The sequence below is a fragment of the Telmatherina bonti genome (assembly GCF_933228915.1).
Source record: "Telmatherina bonti genome assembly, chromosome: 9".
Classification (NCBI taxonomy): domain Eukaryota; kingdom Metazoa; phylum Chordata; class Actinopteri; order Atheriniformes; family Telmatherinidae; genus Telmatherina; species Telmatherina bonti.
The window spans coordinates 16,318,873-16,331,080 of record NC_136627.1 but is presented as its reverse complement, the minus strand read 5'-3'; the positions used below and the strand labels follow the sequence as shown (position 1 = coordinate 16,331,080).

The following is a 12,208-nucleotide window of genomic DNA, read 5'->3' as shown; positions in this document are numbered from 1 at the left end:
TTAGGCTTGAACAAGTGAGGGTCAAGCTGTTCTTTTACGTGCTCTACAGGAACGTTCAGACGTAGCTCAGAAAATCATCAACGCGATTAGAAAAAAGCGAGCCGAGATGATCCGAGGGATCGAGCGTCTGTGTGATGCCTACATCACCCTGGCTTATATGGACGCTACCAGGCACAAAACTGAGAAGAGTAAGTGGAACATCAACAAGAAAGGATGGCTAAATTCAGAAACGTTTAAGGTTATTTCAGTTGTTATACACTTTATACACTTTAAAAGCTAGCAAACACTTCTGGCAACTTGAGGGGAATGCGGGCAGCATGGCTTGGATTGAGGCCTCTTCTCCCATTACCTCTGAACGTTTGTTTCTCATGTCCAGTTGAAAAGAAATTCATCAATTTATTTAATCGTTTCAGGGGCGATTCCCATCCCTGCTGATCAGCCCATCATGCAAATCAAAGACCTTGAAGAGGTTGTCATCCCCACAATGGAGATTAAGGTAACATATCACATGGAGGATTTGATGTCTTGTAGATGGTGATACTCAGTCACTTTCACACTGGTCCACTCTACGGTTCTATAGTTATATTTAGTATTTATTTATAATTTTTATTTATTTTTATTATTTTTATTATTATTGTTTTAATGTTTTAAATTTTATTTTATTTTTATTTTTAAAAATGTATGTATTATTATTTTATCATTTTTATTATTATTATTATTATTATTATTATTATTATTATTATTATTATTATCATTTTATTTATATTATTTCATTTTTTATTATTTTTATTTATTTATTTATTTATAATTATTATTTTTTATATATTTTAGTATATATTTAATATATATTTAGTATTTTTCATTTCATTTCTTGTAATGTTAAATCAGTTGTTCATGTTGGAACCAGGTGGACCCATCTGGCTCCTATGAGAACCTGGTGACTGTCAGATCTTTCATTCCCCACTATCGCCTGGCTGGTGGAGTCAACCTGCCCAAGATCATCGACTGCGTCGGTTCTGATGGAAAGAGCAGGAGACAGCTAGTCAAAGTAAGTGTTTGTGTGTGTGTTTGGTGGTGTTACACACATACTTTTCATCTGTTTTATAAGTGCATCTGTTTTTATAGGACAGATGCGTGTTTCTTTGTGACCTGTGAAGCTAAAGCCTTACGTGTCAGGTGGGATGGAAAGTCAGACAGGAAGCAGTTATTTTCCATTTGAGGTTTGACTGCTGATAATAATTAATCCTGTTTTTAATAGCAGGACAAACATGCTTTCACACTTTCATGATAAAGGCATTCTGCAAGAGGCAGCAGTGGAGGGTGTGTGTACATGTGTGTACACTGTGTGTGTTTGCAGGAACATTTGAATGCACTTAAAAGGTAATCATTTACTACTTTGGAGAGTCATGGTGATGTGTATTTGGGGTTTTTGTATTTTTTTCCCTTTGTTTTGACTGATAAGCCAAAACCCAGTTAAACCACAGAGCTTACCCAGATATACACAAAAATGATTGTTTTTGTAATTAAATTTATGCTCAGCTTTTGTTGGTTCTTGCTTGTTTTTAGAGGATGAAGTTGCAGCAACACTAATGCCTGTTGTTCATGTTTCAGCTTGTGATCTTCATCATGCTCTGAGTACTTTAGGTGTTTCTGGAGCTCTGACCTCTTTAAGACTTTCGACTCCCTCTATGCTCACTTTGACAGAAGTGAAGTTGTATCAGATACTTCAAAAACGTATTAAGTTAATCACATTTAACAGGCTGTGTGATCATTGAGTCTGTAGGTGTTCTATGAAAGTAGTTCAGAAAGATGTGCAACCGTGACAACTGAGACTTGTGTGAAATTGGTCCAAAACCACATTTAAAGCAATGAAAACAATATATGGATTACTATTATTTGTCTGTGATGTAGTTTTTCTATTAAACGACTTTTCTAACATTTTTTCCTGAAAATCTGAATATCTGAATATGTAGTTTTTCCTCTTTATCCCTCTAAATGCAGTGCATGAATGACAGGTCGTGGATTTTTCCAACATAAAAAAGACTTAAGTGTCTAAAGGAATCAATGAATACTTGTGAAGGTTGTGATCTAAACAGAACTGTGTTGATTAAGTGGCTTAATGTTTACTTATTGGGCTGATAAAAGACCAAAACAAGAGAAGAAACTTGGATACAAAGTCTGTTTTCATCAGTTCACTCCTCAAAATGGAGGAAGGATTTTTACTTTACTTTTACTTGTGGATTTTACTTTGATTTAAAGGTGGAGTATGTAAGATTTTCAATATTTTCAAAATAAATTAACTAAAAAAAATAATTACAATCATAATTAGAAAGTTTTTTTTTTTTTTAAACATGTAGGTTCCAGTCTGTCCATATTTGATGTTATTAAATTACAAGTTTAATTAATGACAAAGACCCTTCTTAAATGTTTGCCTACCAGTAAAAAAAGAGTGCTTTTTGTCATTTGTCATCATCTAAACTTGTAATTTAATAACACATCAAATATGGACAGACTGGAACCTACATGTTCAAAAATCTAATTATGATTGTAGTTATTTTATTAGTTAATTTATTTAGAAAATCTTACATACTCCACCTTTAAAGTAAACATATAAACTATAAATGTCAAGGTAAATGCATTAATGTCAATAAATGCAACTAAATAAAAGGCATTCCTTATGAAGGTGGCCCCTCATCTTTTCATAACAAAGCAGAAACACATCCAGGATTGTGAAAAGAAAAACATTCATCCAGTTTGTTGCAAGGCAAAAATGCGGAGAAATGTTTAAAAAAAACAAACAAACATAAAAGTAGGGAGGAATTAAATAGGCTAAATAAAGCGAAAAATAAAAATGTCTATAAATAAAGATAAGAAAAATAAAAATAGAAGCAATTGAATAAATGCTATTAAAACGACGTGACCACAGCTTATTACTGAAGTAGAAATGTTCATTTATTTCAAACTCTAAACACAAATAATTAAATTAACATCATATTTTGAAACTTTATAGTGTTTACTGGTATACTGATATATTTTATTTTTTATATGTATTTCAGATCATAACAATATAAATCGTTCACAATCTTTAGCATAGCCAGTGTTGGTGTGTATTTTTAAAGAGTCTTGGCACAAATACATGTTCTAATCTACACAGCCTGAAGCTGCTTTTGCTTCCTTTTACCTTACATTCGTCCATCCATACACCACAGTTGTCTAGATTTATTATACTTTAAGTTCTGTTTTCCATTTATTCTACTTTGGAAGTATATTTTCTTCTTCAAACATCTGGATGGTGCATGTGTGTGGAACTGACACTAATATCACAAAATGCTTTTCCCACGACTTGCATGGGGGATATTTAGGTAATCTCACACTGTATTAGTGCAATAAGTACTTCCTGCACCAATATAAAAATACGTAGATGTGTGCAGACAATACTCTGTTTAACAAATGGAGAAGCGATTTATTTTAATTCTTCTGTTAATAGCTTGTGCAAATGTTTGTGCAGTAAAAGTCATTTAGAGTTGCAGAGTTCAGCTGTGTGGCTCACTGTTCTAACATTCGTCCTTGTGCACTGTAATAAGGATAATATGAACCATAGAAGAAATACATGTATACATGTGCAAGGTGTCAGCTGCACCTCTAACATTGATCCCATGTCTCAAATCGGCAATTATATTTTAAATTTAACCGTAACTTTGAAAATTTGTCAAATGCAAATTTAAGCATAAGTTCATAATTCAGCCATAACTATATTTGGGGTCAAAATACACTCCACCCTTTCCTGAGATTGTGGACTCGTTTTTGTGAACAGGGTCAGGACGACCTGCGCCAGGATGCAGTGATGCAGCAGGTGTTCAGCATGTGCTCCATGCTGCTGCAGCGCAACACAGACACTCGCAAGAGGAAGCTCAACATTAGACGCTACAAGGTAACCACCGTGGTGCATTTCTAGAGTGGAATAAATTATGTTTCAACAACTTATATTAAGGGAGAGTCACAGAGCAACCTTTAATTGCCTCGTGCTGACCTCCTAACACTTCTTCCCAGGTTGTGCCGTTCTCACAGCGTAGCGGCGTGCTGGAGTGGTGCTCCGGCACGGTCCCCATCGGGGAGTTTCTGGTGGATCCTCAGAAAGGAGCCCACAAACGCTTCCGACCTGAAGACTGGACTAACCTGGCCTGCCGCAAGAGGATGATGGTATTACTTTGACAACACCGATGTTAGCATGGTTTTCTTTTTGTGTTGTAGAAATAACATTTGTCGCTCTACTTCTTGTGGTTTTGTTTCAGTTGACTTACTTCAGTTTTTAGTCTGGTGCTTCTGTTTATCTTTATGTGCTCATTACAGGAGGCTCAGAAGCTTGCGTTTGATGAGAAACTGGAGGCTTACAGCGAGGTGTGCAAGAAGTTTCGGCCTGTTTTTAGGTACTTCTGCATGGAGCGATTCCTGGACCCTGCGGTGTGGATGGAGAAGCGGCTGGCTTATACTCGCAGCGTGGCCACTTCCTCTATAGGTACACAGTCTTCGCATGAGTGGATTTGCTATGGATGCATCATGTTGCATACTGCTGCACTAAACAACATAAAAACAAACATGTTTTAAGACCACAGTAGTGGACACATGCCATAATATATTAGACTGGGATTTCACACATATTTCTACTCTTAAAAATAAAAAGTCACTGCATGACAAGGTAATTACAAGTTAAAAAAAAAAACATTTGGCATTAATGAGGGACTTTCCTGTTTCCCAACACAGTTGGTTATATTGTCGGCCTGGGCGATAGACACATCCAGAACATCCTGATCGATGAACAGACCGCTGAACTGGTCCACATTGATTTAGGTATGTTTTATTCTTGCCTGATTATTTCATGCAAAAACGAAAAAACTTCACTTCTTTAAAGTATTGACAGAAACTCGACGGCAAGTGATTGGTACGAGATCTGTTTCATGTTTCACTCTGGGGTGATTTTTCTGGGTATGTTTCTTCTTCGTTCCTTTGGCGATCAGGTGTGGCCTTTGAGCAGGGGAAGATCCTCCCCACTCCTGAGACGGTTCCCTTTCGGCTTTCCAGAGACATTGTGGATGGGATGGGCATCACTGGAGTGGAGGGAGTTTTCAGAAGGTGACGATGAGTCCGAGAGGAGCTTGTGTTTTTGCTCCAATGTTCTCCCCTTATAAATTACTCCTAGCTTTATACTTTTGCTGTTCTCTTGTTGATGTTTAATTACTTCTTCGCATTGCATCTTTAGAATGCAGAAAACAGTTTTGCATCGTTTTGCACCTTTTATTACATGAAGTGCAAATGTACCATTTGTATCCTGATAAAGCTACAGCGAAGAGATGCTTGAGTTTACATTGTGCGTGATGTGAGCTGCTCACTCTCATCAGATGCTGTGAAAAAACTATGGAGGTGATGAGGAGCTCCCAAGAAGCCCTGTTAACCATTGTAGAGGTGAGAGCACTCAAAGCACACAAAGGCTCCTTATCTGCTTGTGAATTCAACTAAATGAGCATGTGTTTTCTGTGCTGTGTAGGTGCTGCTGTATGACCCTCTGTTTGACTGGACCATGAACCCTCTGAAGGCCTTCTATCTGCAGCATGATGAGCAGCAGGAGCTCAATGCTACACTGAACTCTACGATAGGAGGAGATGTCATTGACAACCAACGTAAATCCAGGTGATTAAGTGAAGGATATTCCAGCCCCCCCCCCCCCCCCCCCCCCCCCCCCCCGAGTGGGATTTTACTCCTCAAGTTTGGAAAACAAGAGGCTTTTTCTTGATTAAACCTCTCGTTCATCCTCTCCTCCTGCAGCGACAGCCAGAGCTTCAACAAGGTGGCAGAGCGGGTGCTGCTGCGGCTGCAGGAGAAGCTGAAGGGTGTGGAGGAGGGAACTGTGCTCAGCGTAGGCGGGCAGGTCAACCTTCTCATTCAACAAGCCATGGATCCCAAAAATCTCAGCAGGCTCTTCCCAGGATGGCAGGCCTGGGTGTGAACCCCAGACCGGTTCTCATGACTGTAAAACAAGTCAGGTTTTTCTGTCAGTCTCCGCACTTTAAAGTCAAAGCAGTGAATTTTATGTAGCGGCCTTAAAACAGAAACCATGGAAACAGAGAGTGATGGCAGCAGTGATCTGCGAGGTGCATGAAGGTAGTAGAAAGGACGGTAAGTGAGGTTGTGATGTGTATGTTTGTAAGTAATGGTCCTTATCTGTCTTTTCCTATTCTGATGTGTGTTTCTTTACTGCTGACTTAAGTATGATTCAGCCTTGCCAGTGACTATCCAAAGTTTGATCACATGAATGTATGCTATATAACGCCTTATTCATTGCATGACATCTTTCTCCAGCAGGGTTTTGCTTCAGTTCAGTTATTACCATTTAGAGGCCACTTGTTTTAGTATATGAGGAGTGAATTTAGTGTAATCCTACGAGACGTAAAGTATGGGATGATTAAGAAATGTGTGTACAGTTTGTACAATTCTTGTTGTTATTTTCATGCTGCTTTTTAAAATGATTACTGCATCATTAAATAAGTAAACAAACACATCTTTGTGGTATTTGTATGAATAATCTGTGTGGACAACATTGTCTCTAAACTTTTTCTGTTTAAAAAGCGCCATTTTATCATTTACACTCCACTTTTTGATTAAAATGAACAAACGTTCACATCATCATGGAGAAGTTGTGCAGTTCCAAAGTCATCGTCCATGATGGTGTTGGGGTACAAGTCCTAATTTAGGCAAAAAAATGAAGGCTTATTGAACCACGATCATGGTGAAGATGAATCTAAGCTGATGGGGGTTTTGTACAGGTTTTAAAACAACATACTGCAGCATCGAACATGTGCTGAACTGGCTGGACCGCAGTCCAGACCTGCCGTCGACTGAGGATGTTTGGTGCATTACGGAAACAAAACATACTGCAAATATGCAGTGTGGTTAAGACGCATGCTGTCACTGAACACTGGGTCATTTCAGATTTACTTTGTGAGTAAAAATAGCTCTGCTGTTTATTTCTTAATGACTCATTTACCACACATATTTTAATAGCTAACAGCCCTTTTTATGCTTGTATGCCGAGTGGAGAAACTTACAAGATGCTGTGTGAAGTGTAGGAGTGGTCTCAGATGTTCATGCAAACTCTTTTATTTGATCTTTGTGGAGAGAGAGTGCAGAGCTGGACAGAGAGGAGATGCAAGCGGTCACACTCTTTACAGGCATTATTTTCTTATTCAGTGTCAGAGTCTGATGTTGACCAGATTATCTGGATGTGAGATTGACGTTTGAATTATCTCAGAAGGGCATAGTTTCCGTTACAGTATAATGGCAAAGCAGAAAATGACCGGTAAGTTTTAAAGTTCAGCACTTTGAGGAAATTCTCTGAATGTTTCCACTGAAAACCTCCAGTTGAAACTGTAGTGTGTAATTTATGTCAAATGTTTAAAATATCTAGATTTATAAATGTAAATGTAGGAAATTTAATGTTTGAAATGCTGCCTCATATATTTACATTTTAGTCATTTTTAAAAATTTCTTTGTGAGAAAAGCGACTGAATCTAAGTTTTATCACACCTAATGCTTTACCGGCAGTACCTGGACTCAGGTCCTCGTTTCACCTACAGCACTGGTGAGAAGAAACATCCCCCACTGGGCCAGTTGGATGTTAAACCACAGTATGTTCACCATGTGGCCCTGAATCCTCCACCTGAGATCAGCCACTCCATCCCCCCCAAAGAAGGTATTCAGGTGTCCTGTAATGTAGAACAGTAACTTGTCTTTTCCCCAAAGAACCATTAAAGTCTTTTTTTTATTTAGAATTACTTATCTGTAAGATTCTGCCTTTGCGTACTAGATATTAAATGGAAAAATTAAGGTAAGTAATTATCCACATCCAGAACAAAAATACTTTTGTTTGGTTGTACTGTTTTAATCTTGGAATAATGTGTAATTAGAGTTATTACCAATAAAGAGGATCAACTTCTTTTGCAATTTGCATTTTTATATTATGATCAGCTATTTTTATAGTTATAAAAATGAAAATCCTCATAATTTACTTCCTACATAAACTTTTGTGAAACATTTAAAATGTTATAATTTTAAAAAAATGATCATTTCTTTACAAAATTTCCTTAAAGCAGATTTTTACAAAGAACACTTTAAAGGTGGAGTATGTAAGATTTTCAATATTTAAAAAAAAATTAACAAAAAAATAACTACAATCAAACTTAGATAGTTTTTTTTTAAACATGTAGGTTCCAGTCTGTCCATATTTGATGTTATTAAATGACAAGTTTAATTAACGACAAAGACCCTTCTTAAATGTTTGCCTACCAGTAAAAAAAAAAAGTACTTTTTGTCATTTGTCATCATCTAAACTTGTAATTTAATAACACATCAAATATGGACAGACTGGAACCTACATGTTCAAAAACTTTCTAATTATGATTGTAGTTATTTTATTAGTTAATTTATTTTGAAAATATTGAAAATCTTACATACTCCACCTTTAACACTTTGTCATTTATTTATAGACGGAGATGACAGTGTTGTATCATTGGGTTAAAAAATAAGAGGTTTGTGAATATCTGGGATTAGCAGCAAACATGAAGACAAAATGAGATGAATGTGTTTTGAATCAGCAGGTTATTTATTTAAAGAACAGGCAGGATCCTCTCATTCCTGAGTGGTGAGAAGTGCATCAAAGCACAAACAAACAGACCTTAGTTTGAAAGTCGTCCATTTGATTGGAAGGGGTTAGAAAGCTGTGTGTAAAGAAATGGGACTCTTCGTGGGTGGAGTCCAAACCCTTCAATAGTAGACAGTGTGTACAAATGGGGGAAATTTAACACCACTGAGAGTGTTAAACAACAGAGGAGCTTGGTGTTTAATGGGGAGCTCACAAAGGGATCCAGCATGACTTCTAAACAACTAATGATGGTCATGGCAGGACAGAGAGAAAAAAAAAACACTGCTTAGTTAAAGATTATATTGAGGGTTGATGTGGAAAAAAAGGACACTGATTCCCTGCATAGAAACCGTTTCTCTTCACAGTGGGGACAGTTGCTTTTCTTGTTTGTGGAACAGAATCACTTATAAGTATAAGCCATAAATTCAAACGACACGTTTGTCCACCAAATCAAAGCAAATTAAGACTATGTAATGGTTAAATGGTGAAGTCAAGTCGCTGATCTTCATACAGCAGAAATTATGTTGAAACAGAAAGATCAGAAGTGGGCCGTCTATATGAGGAACCTCAATAAGTTTGAGTTATACTGTTCTGTTTGCTGAGGAATAATCTCTAAGATGTGTTGGGTCATATTCCAGATAAAATTATAAAAAGAAAAAATCTGAAGGATTAAAGGAAGTAGAGGATCTTCCATTCAGTGTTTTGTTGTTGCTCTGCCAGATGTGAAGCAACGATGTGAGAGGTTCATTGTGGTTGCTGTAATCTCTCTGCTGCTCCTCGGGCTGCTGATTGGGATCCTCCTCGCTTACTACTGTGCGTGTCGGATTATATAAACTCTTAAGCATTTAAATATTTCAATCTTTGTTTAATTATTTTTTTTAAGTGTGGATATTCAATGTGTTTTCAAACACTGTCATGTCTTTTAGATTCTTCCCCTTGTGTGCACAGGATGAAATGTGGCGATGGGAACTGTGTGTGGGAATCCCAGTGGTGTAATGGGGTAAAGGACTGTCCTGCAGGCCAGGATGAAGATAACTGTGGTAAAAAAGAAATGCAGGAGGAACCCTACTTGAGAACTCTTCACCTTTACAACCGCTTCCACTTGTAGTTTACGTCACAGCTTATGACACTTTTTGTGATTTCAAACCTGAAATCATTGTATTTATTCCAAACTCTTCACCTGTTTTCCACTCTGAAAACACAATTTGCATTTGTTGTTTTTGCAGTGAGGCTCCATGGCTCCAGTTTCCTACTCCAGATCTACTGGACTCCAACCAAACACTGGAGGACCGTTTGTTCTCACAGCTGGAGCGACCAACAGGGAAGAATAAGCTGCCAAGACATCGGATACAGCAGGTGATTTATCCAAAACTGAACAACTATAGGTGATATAAAAGATATATGTTTTAAATAAAGGTGTAATTTCCCTTGTATTTTTGGTACAGGAACACATATTTTAAATCAGGCCAACAGAGGACTGACTCTAATGATGGATTCTTATTGGTGAAGTCTGATGCCAACCCACAGGCATCCATACTGCAACAGCTTGTTGAGGTTTGTGAGCTGGAGTAAATAAAACTAAATAAATACTAAACTAAATTCATCCTATTTTGAAATATTTTTCTTTTATTCTCAGTGATTCATGTCCTAACAACAGTGTGGTGACATTGCGTTGTACAGGTGCGTTACTATTCTTTCTGAAACAAGTGACGATGACCCGTAGCAGTGAAATGCATCCTCGGATTTCAGACTGTGGGAGCATGGTGAACTCAAGCAGGGCTTCTGGACGCCAGCTAGCCTCTCAGGGGTCCTGGCCATGGCAGGTCAGTCTCCAGATTGCTGGTTCTCACCGCTGTGGAGGAGCCATCATTTCCCCCTACTGGATTATAACTTGTGAAAATGTGAGGCCTCCTTCTCCCTCTTTAGAGTTATAGCTGTGGTGGGATCAAACCTGACTCTGCTGTTTTTTCTGCCTTTACAGGAACTCCAGTCCTGGACAATGGGCAGTGTATGCTGGGATAGTGGATCCATTAGGCACCCTGTTTAATCCCGTTTACTCTGTGAGCCGCATTATAGCACATGAAGGTTACAACAGCCTGACTCGGCAGAATGACATCGCTCATAAGGCTTTCTAAACCCTTTGACAGCACAGGTGCTTACGGACAGATACACATATAGTCAAGTCTAAAGGTTTCATTGGGATATGATAAAATATTATATTTCTGTTGACAGTATTTTTCTCTTACGTCTCTCACAATACCATGGAGGAGCTTTGGCCTGTTCTTATATAAAATGCTGTCTCAGTTCCCTGAAGTTTGCAGAAAATGCATCGATGCAGAGTTCTCCTGAAGTCCCTCCTCAGGATGTTAATCTGGTTGAGGTCTGGACTCTGTGTCTTTGTATCACCTTGATTCTCTTCTACTTCAGTCCAGTTGCTGATGTGGTTGGGATGATTGTCCTGTTGCACGGCCCAGTTTCAGCCAAGTTTCGGATGTCAGGCAGATGGCCTTACATTTGGCTCAAAAATACTTTGATATACTGAGGAGTTCATAGTAAGATACTTAGGTGTAGTGGCTGTAAAACAAGCTTCAATGGTCACTCTTTTACCTCCATGCTCACCAGTTGGTATGAGGTTTTTGTGCTGATTTGCTGTGTTTGGTTTTCAGCGAATGTGGCACTTTGGCCATACATATCCACTTTGGTCTTGTCTGTCCAAATGATATTTTTCCCAAAGTTGTGCTTTTTTTCCCCCCAGATGCATCTTCATTTAAACCATAGCAACACCACCGTGTTCTCTGAAAGAAAAGAAGTTTCTCCAGCAACTCTTGTTCAGTTCTTCCTTTTTTAGAATAATTATATTGTGGTGAACTTTAACATTCGACATCCCAACTGTTGCCTGTAGAGTCTGAGATGTAGCTTTTTTCTTCTGGTTTTTTGGCAAAGTGCACCCTCAGGCTGAACTTGCTGGAATGAACACAAGTGGGAGTTTAGAAGTAATAGCTGCATTTTTCAGTTTTTATCTCTTTTTATTTTAAAATTTTGGACTTGTCACAATTTACATCTCTTTGTTAGCCTCCAGAAAAATCGGTCCTGTGTGCCTCCCAAATCCTGGTCTCAACATCACTGTTCATGAGACGTGCTGGATGACACAGTTCACTCCCACAACAAATGGAGGTAATGATTCTGATATTATGATGTAAACAAGTGAAACATTGCTTAATTGGTGGATATTATCAAGCATATAATATGCTATAAGTATTCATTATCACTTCCGCCTTTTTAAAAAAAAATAAAAAATATTTATCACCACTAGATGGCACCAAAACCCCGCTCTCGTTACTTGGAGAACAAACCAAGCAAAATGTTACAAACCAAACACCAATGTCCAGCTGAAGAATAGAGCGTTGATGTGGTGATTTTTGTTGTGTGTCTTTGACAGACTGGTTCTTTATACCTGATGGAGGCTCAGATTTCTTTGATAGACTCAGCAGAGTGCAACGACTCCATGGCTTATGA

At 38.0% G+C, this 12,208-nt stretch overlaps 2 protein-coding genes across 2 annotated transcripts in view; both read left to right on the top strand.

Moving 5' to 3' along the window:
* atm (ATM serine/threonine kinase) overlaps positions 1-6,457 on the top strand; it is a 27,135-nt gene extending 20,678 nt beyond the window's left edge. Inside the window, exons 53-63 of the mRNA XM_079246792.1 lie at positions 50-188; positions 414-496; positions 908-1,048; positions 3,815-3,931; positions 4,051-4,200; positions 4,351-4,516; positions 4,762-4,848; positions 5,016-5,130; positions 5,397-5,460; positions 5,543-5,685; positions 5,821-6,457. Of these exons, the coding sequence (XP_079102918.1) occupies positions 50-188; positions 414-496; positions 908-1,048; positions 3,815-3,931; positions 4,051-4,200; positions 4,351-4,516; positions 4,762-4,848; positions 5,016-5,130; positions 5,397-5,460; positions 5,543-5,685; positions 5,821-6,001 (1,386 nt within the window). The 3' untranslated portion in view covers positions 6,002-6,457. The remainder of the gene's footprint in view (positions 1-49; positions 189-413; positions 497-907; positions 1,049-3,814; positions 3,932-4,050; positions 4,201-4,350; positions 4,517-4,761; positions 4,849-5,015; positions 5,131-5,396; positions 5,461-5,542; positions 5,686-5,820) is intronic.
* Positions 6,458-7,581: 1,124 nt separating this feature from the next.
* LOC306760132 (transmembrane protease serine 2-like) lies at positions 7,582-12,208 on the top strand (the record flags this gene model as incomplete). The annotated part of the gene is given in 10 exon segments (XM_079245924.1): positions 7,582-7,744; positions 9,413-9,505; positions 9,619-9,732; positions 9,919-10,048; positions 10,138-10,250; positions 10,373-10,593; positions 10,663-10,808; positions 10,810-10,844; positions 11,765-11,866; positions 12,132-12,208. Coding segments are annotated over 10 exon segments (1,194 nt in total).